General features: G+C 38.0%; 1 protein-coding gene across 6 annotated transcripts in view; it reads left to right on the top strand.

The window, feature by feature from the left end:
- Positions 1-5,585, top strand: part of l3mbtl3 (L3MBTL histone methyl-lysine binding protein 3) — a 47,394-nt gene extending 41,809 nt beyond the window's left edge. For 3 of the 6 annotated variants that reach the window (XM_057353589.1, XM_057353588.1, XM_057353590.1), the window contains exons 20-22: positions 1,119-1,276; positions 1,622-1,684; positions 2,395-4,318. In XM_057353589.1, coding sequence (XP_057209572.1) covers positions 1,119-1,276; positions 1,622-1,684; positions 2,395-2,538 — 365 coding nt within the window. In that variant the 3' untranslated portion in view covers positions 2,539-4,318. Of the gene's footprint in view, positions 1-1,118; positions 1,277-1,621; positions 1,685-2,394 lie in introns of all 6 variants that reach the window. The other 3 variants (XM_057353592.1, XM_057353593.1, XM_057353591.1) reach the window with 3 other exon arrangements.
- Positions 5,586-15,010: the final 9,425 nt, after the last annotated feature.

The raw sequence follows: 15,010 nt of genomic DNA, 5'->3' as shown, positions 1-15,010 counted from the left end.
TTTTTTGCAAATTAAAGTTTTTTATTTTCAAAATTTGCCGGCTAATGAAAACAGATCAGATTGACCTGAAGAGATTGCGGTTGAGGCCTATTTCAACATGGTGTACAGTTGCTGTGTGCCAGGATGCCAGCACAGGCGGGGGAAAGCAAAGGGAAATCCTTTTATTTTGATTTCATGAATGACGTCTACTGTGAAGTTACTCACAGCGATTTAGCTATGCTGGCTACACAAAAGAGGACAGCTAAAGTCGATTACGTTAGCTAACAACACAATGGACTCACCCTTCCAGTGAAGACATGGCAGGTTTTTGCCGGCAGACTCCAAAGTTGAATATTTATCACAAAATCAGACTGCTTCCATTTGTACCCCTCCAGGCTTTTGTAGGGTTTTTAAAGAGTGTCCGGAGTAGGACGAGGGAAAGTCGATGAGGTAGTTGTGACGGTAGCAATAAGCCCCAAGAAGCAGTGGGTTACTGGGGTATTTTATAACAGCTTAGAACTCGGCTCAGCCAATCAGAATCAAGGACCAGAACTGACCGTTTTATAAATCAGGATATAGTGCAGGTCAGGAATGCTATCCGTTCCTTTACTACAGAGATACTCAAATCTGGCTCGCGAGGTCCATTTTGCTGTCGAGTTCAGCCCCGACTCTGATAAAGCACACCTGAACGAGCTAATCGCTCTCGCGGTTCTTTGATGTCATACGCCGAGCAATGTGCGCAGAAACGCATGAAGTCTAAGGCGACATGTTCTTGTTAGCTTGTTCAGGTGTGTTTTTATCAGAGTCGGCAGGAAAATGGACCTTGCGAGCCAGATTTGAGTATTACTGCTTTATTGATGCACGTTAAAAGCACCCCGGGGGCATTATAGGGAGCGTTATGTTTAATCTATTAAGTTTTGCGATGCACAGGGCTATGTCTTTTGAATTAAAGTGCGCAGTGAAAGCAGACCTCCGGAGCTCTATTTACATAGTAGGAATAAAAGTGACTATGGTCAAGTCAATGCGTGGAGACCATTTCAGGGTGAACTATTCCTTTCATAAATCTCACCATAACTGTGTTGTATTGGTTACTTTCGCCGAATGCTGCATGTTTATCTCTCTCTCTTTCTGTCCGTCAGTAGACTTGAGTCTACAGCAGGCTCTGCATCAGTCTGTGTTTATGCCGTGTTCAGGCTCATCTCCCAGCATGCCTCAGTGTTGGGAGCAGCACGGTAAACTGCTGCCATCAGTGGCGGGCATCACAGCCAGTAAAGTGTCAGCGTGGAGCGTGGACGAGGTATCTCAAAGACCACACGTGACACAACATACTGCATGTGTAAACTTCCGTATACTGCTTCAGTATCGTTTGTGTTTATGGTCATCTTCAGCTGAATGAAGCCTGCTTTGAGTGTGAGAGCGTGTACAGTAATAAGTGAGCTTGTGTTGTTGTTTGTGGTGGTATGTGAGCTGATGCAGGTCTGATCATTTTCATCTGGTGATTGATTGATTGATTGATTGAATGATTGATTGATTGATAAAACAGCAGATATAAAGTTCTTCAGGACCCGTACACAGAATGAAGTCATTGATGTTTGTTGAGTTGTGGTGTTGTCTGTTGTTGTATAATGTTGTTTTTGTGCAGGTGATGGAGTTTATTCGAGGTCTGCCGGGCTGTATGGAGCAGGTGCGCACATTCAGAGAGGAGGTAAAACTCTTCATCATCACCAGCTTTAATTCAAACATTTCATCAGCACGATGTCATGATGATGCTCAAGGATGAGAGCGGTGTTCTGTTCTTAGCGGTTGAACCCATTTATAGTCATGTCACAGGAAAATGAGAAGCTGTTTACTGCTAACAAGGATTTTAAATCCACCGGAGAGCTACAGCTTGAAATAGATCTATGAGTCCTGTCGCTCACAGCTGCTCTCTCTCGCTCTCTCTCTCTCCAGTCATGTCATTTTCATGTTCATTTAGTAGGCTTATTTTATGGACTTATTATTTGTTTTTGTTTTCAGAATTTAGGTGAGGACCTTAGAACATTTCCAAACAATTTTAATAGCATGCAGACATTTCAGTGCTGAACAAACAAAAAACATCAGCACATATTTTTCTGATCATATTTTCGCGTGCGTGTTATAAAGACCGCTGGTGTTCATCTCTCTCATACAGTAAATGAGTTTTTAGTTCCAGTTGACGCTTCAGGAGGACAGAATCTACGTGTGACGGCTCAGTTGCTATTTCTAGATTTCTCCTGCGTGTGTATCATCACCAGTTTCTGACACTTTAACATTTACATGAACATTCCACTCAAATCTGTTCCTCGATGAGCCTGGTTTGTCTCTGACATCTGTGAAGGGAAGAAAAATGAGTTTTCTGCTGACAGATGTGTTTGTTTGATTTCTGTGTGGTTTCAGCAAATTGACGGCGAGGCGTTCCTGTTACTGACACAGGTGGACCTGGTGAAGATCCTCAGCATTAAACTGGGACCGGCTCTGAAGATCTACAACTCCATTCTGATGTTTAAAACAACAGAGACGTCTGGCTGTAATGAACTCTGACCTCGTGATTTCAGCCGAACGAAAGGGCTGCTCGTGAACATTCAGAAGAACGTATGAAACATTAACATGATGTTAGAATGAACTGAAGAAATACTCATCATTCATCATCTGCGTGACGTGCCCTTTCATTACAGTGTGTGCGTGCGTGTGAATGTATATTAGAACTGTGTCATGTCCATGAAGTCTGGTGCTAAGCCAATGCACATCCACGCACCGTTTCTCTGAATATCTGATATTCATCTCTGCTTAAATGGATTAGTCTGGATGATTTTAGGAGGGTTATAGACATTATAGTTTCTGTTTTTGGAAAGTGTGCAGTGTATTGTCCAGTAAGAGACGTTTGTCATCCATCAGTTCATGTCTGAATGATTTCATAGAGAATTAAAGCTGACACATTTCATCAACCCATTCGGACCTAAAAATCATGTCCATCATCAATACTGTTTGTTGGATAAGATCTTTTCTTGTTTGGGCAGTATTTTTTGAAAGAAAAGTGTATAAAAATAGGGCACTGTAAATGTGTACAGTAAACCCTGAACATTCATCATCAGCATGAGCAGAGGGTGAATATCTGAGCGACAGATAAACACATTTCATGTGCTTCAGTCATTACTGCACACGTGAGCTGTGATGTCATGTGTGTGTTTTGAGCTCAAGGGTCATTTGGATTTATTTGTGAAACGAGTAGAAGTGAAGGTGATCCGAGATCTCAAGGCACAAAAAACTGACAAACATATTTGATAACATGGAATGTTTCTTGATACATTGTGAGGAAAAAATCTGTCACTTCTCCTTTAAGATCAAATGATGAGTCCTGATTGTGTTTGTGTTAATGAGACTTCTTCACAAATTGAATGTTTATTTAAAATCAAGTGCAGATAATCTGCTCTTCATTTGGACGCATGTAATAACACATCTGATCAGTATTAGATTGAATGAGAGCCATGATATTTTGGGTTTTTTCATCTGATCATACGAGCCAATAATGAACAGATCGTTTTGGATTTTGAGAGGTTTTGTTTGTGGACATTAATATAAAAGCATGTAAATAAGAAAGTTGAGCTCATTGGTGGGTGTAAAATTAAACTTCACTGTAATCCATTTACAAATAAATAAAGAGAAAGTTGAGATGATAGAAAGATGCGTGTCAACATAATGTTTTACTCTTAAGTATTACGAAGAGAAAGTATGCAAATATGTGCAATATGTTAAACCCATTTAAAATGGTCAAATGAAGTTCACTTATTTATTCGTTGAGACTACATAAATAATGTTTGTAGATATAACTACCTTGGCAGTTGATCTGTAGTTCCCAGCATGCTTTGCATCTGACTGCTTAAGGAGATTAATTTTCCAGATGAACTGTCATTTGAAGTGTTTTTCAGTCAAAAGAAAGACTTGTTCTTGTTCTTTGAGATTTAGGAGAGTTTGGGTATTATTTGTAAGTTGTCACCGTTGTTCAGAAGAGCGGCGCTTGTGCCTCGGCTGAGGGAGGCACGGTATGAGTCATGAAGGGTAACTGTGCTCATGCCAGTACAGACACCACCGGTCTCTTCTCACTTGACCATCTATGTTGTCAGAAGTAGTATATTTCAATATGAAAGTGAATGAACCGTGAAGTTTTGAGTTGGATGCATGTTTTTGTACAACGTAATCTTTTTTGTTTACTTTAAGTCATTTTTACTTCATATTTAAATAAATACTAAACGTATTTACTTCATTCTGGTTAGTAAATTGTACTTGAATTGTAGCAGCACATTTTACTTAAAAAATATTCATGCAAATTGTTACAAGTATTTTACTAAGTAAATTCTACAAGTTATTTTTTCAGTGTCGTCTCAGATGTTTCTCCTAAACATTGCTTCTAGGGGAAATAAATAGAGAATCAAATGAGAGTGTAATTGTTGAAACACATGAAGAGTCTGGAGGTGTAAATGAATGTAGATTGTAGAGGTGCAAAAAATCTGGATTTGATGAGAAATGTTTGAGTTGATATTGAGATCTTCAATCATATTGACGTTTGATTGCAGACGAGACACATCTGAGCTCAGTCTGACACATCTCTTCTCAAACTCTCAAGACATCACCAATCGTTTAATATATGTAAAGCACATTTCACACAACGTTGGTTGATCTTTGCAGTTGACAGTAACAGGACCAAACATGAGCTTCTCCTCTCATTTTTTAAGGGTGAATTTACTCTTGTCAGTCATTTTATCTGCAGATTCACTTTCATTACGCTTTTAAAGAAAACAGACACACATCAAAGATTCACATCAATAATCTTCAATGTAGGTGCGTTGATTTCTCTCAAACTCACTGTCGGGTTGTGAATGATAGGCCTACTCTGGGATTTGCCTTAAGTATAATTCAGAATGTCAGGTGATGTAAACATGTTATTGGGAAGATCCGTCAAAAGTGAACATTGATGTATATGTGTGTGTGGTCTTAGGTTGAAGAGTGTTGTGTGTGTGAGGGGTGGACGAGTAAACCGTTTGTTGTGACAGTAAACAGATTTCAGACTCTCAACAGTGACGTACAGCACATCACCACGAATACACGAGGCGTCCGTCAGGTTGTGTGTGCGTTGTGTCTTTACGAGCTGCTGGGAGAGATGGCGAGCGACAGAACAACAGGCCAGGGAGATTAGCTGCTATGCTAGCGTGTGCATATTACTACAAAGATAAACGCAGTTATATAATTTCTCATCTGGCAAGATTTGATTGATAACATCTTCAGTTTGGCGAAGGAGTAATGCTGTTGGATAAAAAATAATGCGGTGTGAATGTGTGTTTGTACGTAACGTTAGCCTTGTGAAGGAAACCGATAAATTACTGAAGTGTGCTGAGCTGAAAGAAAGCGCAATAACAGGTAAGACTTTTAAAGAGTGTTAATGGTTAAACATTTCATATACTTTATAAGATCCATTGCAGGGCAAGCTGCAGCAACCAATGTCTGAGAATAACGGGGGTTTTGTGCAAAAAATGCCCTCAAAATTCAACACAAAAGGCCAAAAAATGCCCTTGAATAATACAACTAAAAGTGTTATAACTGTTAGGATTCAAATGAAATGTGAATAAAGTGTCTTATTACATCAGATCACTGTACGTATTTCTTTTACATGTGTCATTTGTCATAGTGTGCATGGTGCATGACGTAATGGCCAATCAGAAGTTTAGATGAGTCACCTCACGGCTTGCTTATAAAAACAACAGGTTGCAGATAAGATGTAAGTCAGATTCATGTATTATAATGGAAGTTTAATGCAGTCAACTTTTCTTTATAACAAGAGATTATAACTGCAGTCATTTACTTTTTCAGTTATGAGTTTTTAAGTTTTGTTTATTCCCATTTTGAAAAAAAGCGTTTTTATGCTACTAAAAGAAGATGTATTAATGCAAAAACAGCAATATCACCCATGAACTATTTGTCTTTATAGTCAATAAGAATGAACTGTAAGAATGGCATGCTAAACAATTTTAACATATTCTAATATTTGACAATGATCATGATTAAAGAGTACATTCCTCAATATTTTTAAGGGCTTATTTTGGTTTATGGAGTGTCCGACAACAAGTTTATGTACATACATGATGTAAAAATACTATTATTTCGTAATAATAAGCCGTTTTTATTACCTTACTTCTTGACTGACTCTCAAATGATTCGTTCCGCGATTCATCTGTGTAATCTCCGCCTTTCCGCCAGCGTAGTCTGATCTGATTGGTCAGATAGTGTAGTCTGCTGTGATTGGTCAGATGGTCTAGTCTGCTGTGATTGGTCAAACGGTCTAGTCTGCTGTGATTGGTCAAACGCGTTCAGCATGTGTCGCAAATGGACCGCCTATCATTACTGCTGTATTACGGTTTGCAGGTGGTTGGATATTAACAGTGTATAGAGAGAGATGGCGTCGATTTTACCTTACCAGTTCGAGCCCGAGTCTGACGAATCATTCTTTAATCCTTATACAGATGCCAGTAAGAAAAAGGACTGTTTTAGACACTTCTCTTGTAACAGTTAGTTATCACGGCATACAGTGTACGGTGTTCGTATCTTCAGATGTTATTATAACTATAGTACACCACGCAGTTCTTGAAATAAAGACTTTGCGAGTTAATATGGTTGAACACTTACATTAGCGCAACGAGTTTATAGCTAACGTTAGGTAAACAAACAGTAACAACCCCAAAAATAACGGTAACGTTAGCTAAACACAGACATGAGATAACGTCACACAAATTTAATTTTAAGTAAAGACAAAAATAAAGAGTCACACTTACAGGTTGTGATTCGGTGGAGCTTACAGGTCCAAATAAAGTTGGTATTGCAACATCTTTTAAGGAAAGACGTTTAATGTATCCTGCAGTAAAGGCGCCAAGATTGATGAAGCAATCTTCGGTAAAATGACGCGCGCAAAGTAAAACGTTCGGTTTATACTCCTTTGGTGTCGTTTGAAAAATAAATAGTAACCATTTTTTCCTCAGAAGTTCTTCCTTTGGTAGTGAAAATAAGACTGACTTAGTTTCACTACATAGAACACAGCTTCTCTTAGACATGATGCACACGTCACGAACGAGCTAGTACAGTGTTTGGGGAGGAGAGAGTTAAGTTTTCGCAGTCAGTAGGCGGGGATTTTTCTAGTGACGTAGGTACATTGTGGTTAAAGATTCGGACAGGTCATGGCTTGTTCGCGTGATTCAGAGTCGATTACCTTTTTTATAAGCTAATAACTTTGTTATTCGTTCACCTTCGGATTTACAACTTGGCAGATTGCTTACATTCAAACACGGCAAAATTAAACACTTCATGAAATGTATTTTTTATGATCTCGAGGAATGTACACTTTAAACTATCAACACTTCAACAGTAATATTAAGATTATGTTTTTAATATTTCAGTCCACTGTAAAGAGTGCCTGTTTCTTATATTTATGACATGTGACATGCTACTCTAACGCAGTTTAAAGACAGCATCAGCCTTAAACTTTGTTTTTGTCTTTTTTTATCTTTTCGTAATGTATTCACATGCATTTAAAATGGCATTAATCTTTATTGAGTTGTGGTGTAAATGCAGTTAAATACAGGTAGTCTGTGTAATAAGCCAGATGCAGATTCTGCAGAATGAATATCACTGAATATAATGAGTCTATGTCTTTTGTCTTTTACTGCGAGGAAGAAGACTTCAGTCCAGGAGGATGACGCCAGTTCAGGAAAAACATACAGGACCAGAGTCAGTTACAAATAATGTTTTTTTCAATGATACGTATATTGTATAGATCTAACAATGTAGTTTTTTATTAGAAACATGTAATGTATATTATATCATTTTAAAATGATTGTGTTTTATACATTTCTCATTTTAATTTTACAAAATAAAAAATATATTTACAAAATAAATAATGTTTACATGTTTACAATCTATTTGTATGACTTTACGCATTGTCACATGAGAAACGTTATAAGTCAGTAAATGTCATTTTTGTGGTAAAAGTGGTGTCTTTATTTCACCGTACACAAAAACTAATGCAGTAATGCATGTTACACTGGTGTAATAATTGCTGTGATAAAGAACACAGCATTCTAATACTCTAATTGCAATTACAGAACTGTGATTATTACTGTAATAAAGAATTACAGTATTTAATAGTTACTGTGATTAAACTTACACTCAGTATACTGTGGAATGTTTTACAGCAACTTACTTGCCAATTGCTGTCAGCAAGTTGCTGTAAGTTTCACAGTATTCTTTTTACAGTGAAGATGTGTTCATCACAAGCTATAACTCAACACCCAAATCATGATTGTTGTGGATTCATGGGTCCCGCATTGACAACAGGACTTATCTGTTTACCTTTATCAGGTTGCATTAACATGCAATATTATAAATTCTTTGTAAGTTATACTGTAGATTCAAAGTTATTATCTTTTCTGTGAGTAAATCTTGTAAACTTTACACAGCAGTTAAAGAGTTAATATACTACAATTCTTTATCTAAAAGACTACAGATGTCGGCATCGCTCTAGTTTTCTGTGTTTATTCAAGCAGTTCCCAATACTCTCTTCATTCATTTCATTTAAATACTTTTGCTGATTCAGCATTTCATTCATTTTAATTATGATTTACTGTAATTATGTCTGTAGAGAGGTTAGTCCCCTAAGAGATGTCACTCACTCCTCTGACTCCGCCCACTGACCCCTCCCCTACTGGTTCTGTGGGTTTCTAATGACAGCGGGTGTAACAGCTGTTTGATGAGCTTCGGCGATGATGATGATGATGATGAGAGAAACACAGCTGCAGGCAGTCCTGACGGACACACGCACAGCGCATCATCACTGAAAACAATGCATGCTGGTCGAACAGCACACCAAACAAAACCATCTCATTATATACTCAACCTCAAGCCATTCGCAATGTGTTTGACCTCCTGTCTTCAGTTAAACTCAGTGTTAAAGTGTTGTTTTGTTTCATCGGAAAAGAGAAGGTGCTAGAGATTTAGGTGAAGGTTAAGCTCTTAAACTAATGATACTGTATGTGGTCACACTTTATGGAGAAACACAAAATACTGATATACTGATGTCTTAATGTCGGGACAATGAAAATGATCTTGAGATATCAAGAATCCTGTTCACAAAACCTTTACACATTTTACACATCCATAAGGTGACCTTATTTGCATTCCCTGCAGACTTCCTACAAAAGTATGTTTCATATTTCTCCAAGAAAAGACACGTTTAATGAGTTGTTGATAAGATGAGAGACTGAAGAGTTTGTCAGAGAGCTCTTCATGATGGTGATGATGTTTAACACAGCGAGCGTTTAATTCATGCATCAGTACAGAAGAGGCGGATTGAGACGCTGCAGACAGCGTAGGTGTCATCACTATACTGTAGTCAAAGAGTGTCTAAAAATACACACGTTCTTCTGTTAATGAGAGCTTTTCTACACCACATGCTCGGGAGGAAAAAACAAGAAGAATCCCACCTGGCATCGAGACAAGACCGTGCTGTTTGCAAACTCATTATGCATGATTGAAAGGACTGATCTGAGACTAAATCCTGACGCGTTCATGCTACTCACATGTTTGTTCACTAATGTTAAGTGCTTCAGTAAATGCTGATCTTGGATTAGGATTTTATTAAAAGAACATCATGTTTTTCTACTCCATGCTGAAAACAACGTTTCTGTCTTTCATAATGAAAACAGATGAATATCATTTAGGGTCAAACTGACCGCTTCAGCTCTGTGATTCTTCCGTTGTCCCTCACAAGCAGATTGATGTACTGTCTGTGTGAATGAGTGAGTGAATGAATGACTGTACATGGATGTGTGAAGTGTGCTGTATGAATGCATGAGGCTGGTCTGGAACAGTGTTAAGACATCAGGATATTTCTCCTGAAAACATCTTTTCCTCCAGCAGAACGCGGGCTATGGAATCTCATCTGTTTCTAATCTCAACGGGCAAGTCATATTTTCCATGTTGATAGCACAACAGTGGGAGACATTTCTCTCCTGACATTAATAAATGTCTAAAACAAAAATATACACACATGACGTGTTTTTGTTCACTGCATACACAGCATGACCATTCAGGCATTTGTCGGAACAGAATGTATCATTTAAAACATCTTTCTAAAGTGGAAAATATATACAAGAAAAACAGAGAAAGATGGAGAGTAAATATAACTCAAAATACATTCAACAGTGTGCTGACAACTGCCATTCACAATCTTTAACTTGCAATACCTTATAACTGTTATTTTTAAGGCTTATACAATCGAATATTGTTAAAAACTCAAAAAAGAAGACATGAAGAAAACATTTTTATAGTAATTCCATAGTTCACGTTTTCAGACTGTTGAGAGATAAAGATGATTTGATTTGGCTTCTCTCACTTCATCTCATTCTCTCGGCTGTGAGAGTCTGACAGACACAGTCGGAGGCATTCGTCTTTTCATTTAACTGCAAATGTTTGTGTACACATCTTATTAAACTTAAAGGGACACTTCACGCAAAAATGAAAATTCTGTCATCATTTACTTACCTTCCAGTCGTTCCAAATCTGTATAAAAGTCTTTGTTCTGATGAACACAGAGAAAGATATTTGGAAGAATGCTTATAACCAAAAAGATTTTGCCCCCCATTGACTCCCATAGTCGGATAAATGACTTTATCATTTTTTCTTGTTCTGTTGAACACAAAAGAAGATATTTTGAAGGATGTAGGACAGCAAATGGGGCACTTTTGACTTACATTGTAATTTTTCCTACTGTGGGAGTCAAAATCTGTCTGGTTAAAAGCATTCTTCCAAATATCTTTCTCTGCGTCCATTTATACAGATTTGGAACGACTCGAAGGTGAGTAAACGATGACAGAATTTTCATTTTTGGGTGAAGTGTCCCTTTAATATTGATAAAGCATGTAGTATTATGGGTTTGTGCCTTCAGTGAACACAGAGAGACGTCAGGACTGAATCCCCATCCCCAGGCAGAAGATGAGAAGAGAGATTACAGAAGAGCTACAGACGGGGCTGAAATAACAAACACACTGAGTTTGGAGAGATGTGAAAACAACACAAACACAGCAAGAAGAAGAAACAAACCAAGCAACCCGGACAACCGAAAGAAACGGCAACTTCAAACGGGATCTTTAATGAAGAATTTATTATGCACATTTGTGATGGATGAACGCATGTGCTGAAGCAAACGTATGCAGTGAAAATCACACTATAGACACACACAAAAGGATTGTTATTAAAGAGCTTTTTAACATTTTAGTTTACAGAAAGCCACTATAAATGTGTTATGATTCTTTTATTTTGTGTTACGTAATAATGTTTCTGATAGTGAAGATCCTTCATGAGCTCACAGAACGCCACTGGCAGCCGTTCAGAACAAGATTTAGACTGCGTGTGGTCTCCATGGGGATGCTGATGCATGTTGCCATGACACTGAGAAAGCAAAATAAGTTCACACAGACACACACACAAAATCTCACGATTTGTCAGGTGTACTGAAGTCCTCAATCAATTCACATGTATAGGACTTTTTTGCAAAACAGCTTTTCGGTAAATACATTGTAGAACAAACAGTTAAGACTTGAGAAACATCATAGAATTAAGAACAGGTACAAAACAGCAAAATGATAAATACTTTCATGTAAGGCAAGGCAAGGCAAGTTCATTTATATAGCACATTTCATACACAAGGGCAATTCAAAGTGCTTTACATAAAATGATTGACAAAGAGAAATAAGACGTATCTTTAAAATGCCAATGATTTAAGATCACAAATACTTTAGATTTTAAGAAACAATAAAACAGCAATCAAATTGATTAAAAATGTCAGTGTGTATATTAAAGAATAAGAACAAAAGAGAAAGAAATGAGAAATAGAAGTGCAGTTGATGTAAACAGTACAGTGCTCAGGTTGTAAATGCACAGCTAAACAAGTGTGTTTTTCATCTGGATTCTACTGTTGGTGAACGTCTGATGTCGTCTGGAAGCAGATTCCAGCTACGGGTGGCGTGATGGCTAAACGCTGACTCGCCTTGTTTTAAATGAACCCTTGTTATCTCTAACTGACTTGATCCTAATGATCTAAGAAGTGTGTTTGGTTTATATTCAATAAGCATATCTGAAATGTATTTAGGTCCTATAGACCATTGAGTGATTTATAGACAGTTAATAACACTTTGAAGTTGATTCTAACAGTAACTGGTAACCAGCGTAAGGACCTGAGGATTGGAGTGATGAGCTCAGATTGTTTGGTTCTGGTCAGAATCCTGGCAGCAGCGTTCTGTATGAGCTGCAGCTGTCTGATGGTCTTCTTGGGAAGACCTGTGAGGAGTCCATTACAGTAATCCACCCTGCTGGTGATGAAATCTTGCTTTGAGACAAAACATCTGATTCTGGCTATGTTTCTGAGATGGTAGTACGCTGATTTGCTTATTGCTTTGACATGACTTCTGAAACTAAGGTCAGACTCTAAAATGACAGCAAGATTGTTTACCTTACTTTGTGTCTTTAGACCTCTTAAGTCAAGGTATGTGTTTACCTTGTTAGATTCATCCTTGTTACCAAAAACAATCACTTCAGTTTTGTCTTTCTTTAACTGAAGGAAGTTTTGACACATCCAGCTGTTAATGTCATCAAAGCACTGGCAGAGAGAGTCAATAGGCCTGTAGTCATTGGGTGAGAGGGCTATAGGTAGATCTGAGTGTCATCTGCATAGCTGTGGGGGGCAATTTGCTACCTTTTCATTATTTGGCCAAGTGGGAGCATATACAGATTAAAGAGGAGCGGAGCGAGAATCGAGCCCTGTGGAACACCACAACTCATGGGTGTCCAGTCAGATTCACATAGTAACCTCTCCCTTTAAGGTATGACCCAAACCATTTAAATACCGACCCAGAAAGCCATTCCCAGTTTTCCAGCCTATGTAGGAGTATGGTGTGATCTACCGTGTCAAAGGCAGCACTGAGATCTAGTAATACCAGAACTGATATTTTGCCTGAATCAGATTCCAATCGAATATCATTTATGATCTTTATGAGCACTGTCTCTGTGCTGTGATGCTGACGGAAACCAGACTGATAATTGTCCAGGTAGCCATTTGAGTTTAAGAATTTGGTCAGCTGATTGAAGACAACCTTTTCAATGATCTTGCCTATAAAGGGAAGATTTGATATTGGTCTGTAGTAGTTAGACAGTAAGGTTTGGTCTAGATTGCTCTTTTTTACTAGAGGTTTGACAGCTGCAGTTTTTAGGGACTCTGGGACAGTTCCTGAGAGCAGTGAGGTATTTACTATTTTTAGGAGATCTGCTTCCAAACAGCTAAACACTCTTTTGAAAAAGGATGTGGGAAGTGTGTCAAGGCTGCAAGTTGACGCTTTAAGATGCTGTACCGTTTCCTCCGAGGTTTTGTGATCAATTGTCTGAAATTCAGATAAAGTTATTAATTTCTGAAGTTGTTGTACTGAAGTCAGACTGACCAGACTGCCGCATGGAGCTTTGCTGATTTCCATTCTGATATTATTGATCTTCTCAAGGAAAAAAGTTGCAAACTCATTGCATTTGTCATCAGACAGCATTTCCCTGGGAACTTGACTCGAGGGATTTGTTAGTCTCTCTACAGTTGCAAAAAGAAGAGGCACGCAGACTGTCTTTATAGATGTCATAGTGAACTTCAAGCTTTGTTTTTCGCCACATACGCTCAGCTTTTCTGCATGTTCTTTTCATGCTTTGTACTGCTGGTGTGTTTCTCCAGGGTGCTTTACACCTGCCAGTTATCGCCTTGACCTTTACTGGAGCAATGGCATCCATAGCATTTTTCACTTTTGCATTAAAGCTATCGAGGAGAACATCCATAGAGTCTGCAGATATATTTGATGACAAAAACATAGCATTCATAAAAAACTCACTGGTGTTCTCGTTTATGAATCTCTTTTTAACAGAGACGGGTCTATCTTCAGTGGCAGGACTGATTGATATATCAAAGAAAATACAGAAATGATCAGACAGCGCCACATCTCTAATAATAGTGAATGATGAAGATGTAGTTCTTCACTGAGATTAAACATCTCGCTAATGAATGGCTCCTATAATGAGTGAAGCTTTCTCGATTTACTGCAGTGCATATTATACTGGTCTCGATTGAAAGGACAACTTGAGAGTCTGTAAAGAAATATTTTGACTTCACCAGCCAAACTAATTGGCTCTGTTCACATATCAAACATGAAAAGTCCTGCAGTGGATAACAGCCACCCATACAGTATCTCTCTTCACTGCCGCTGCCGCAGTTCATTTGATGTTTCTTCTTAAATCTTCTTTAGTTCCAAACACCAAACACTTTCCACATTTTACTGCTGACCTTCCATGACAATCACGATGATTCTACAGCTGCAAATCACTATGAATTCTTCTGTTGTGAGTTTAAGAACATATTCTTGACCAAAATGATGAAATACTTCAAAATATAAAACGAAGAGAGACAACATCTACATGATTCTAACTGTACAAGCACACATCCCATATATGCCCTTACGAAAATTAACCATGTTTTTTTTGTGGTACAAGTGTGGTAACTATGGTTTTTTGGTGCATTGATTACTTAGGGCAAAACCATTGTTTTACTACAGTAACCATGTTGTTTTGGTTTTAACTGTAGTAAAACCATGTTAAATTTTCGTAAGGGTGGAAATGGTTTAACTATAGGCTAGTATAGTTCATTTATTTTTTATTTGTACTAATTAGTATTATAAATATATTTGTAGTGAAACTACAAATGGGAATCAATGGTTTTACTATAATAAGACTATGGTTAATTTTCCTAAGGGGTATCCGCTGGGATTCTTTTAATCCTACTCTAATTAATTATTCAGATTGGCACGCGCTCTCCCTGTCAATTTGCGTCATCTGGAACGGCATCACGTGGGCATACAAAAGCCGCGCTCGCGCTCCCACCGACGGAAAGGAT

Source organism: Triplophysa rosa, linkage group LG15, assembly GCF_024868665.1.
Source record: "Triplophysa rosa linkage group LG15, Trosa_1v2, whole genome shotgun sequence".
Classification (NCBI taxonomy): Eukaryota; Metazoa; Chordata; class Actinopteri; order Cypriniformes; family Nemacheilidae; genus Triplophysa; species Triplophysa rosa.
The sequence above is the reverse complement of the archived record's forward strand: the minus strand, read 5'-3'. Positions and strand labels throughout refer to the sequence as shown.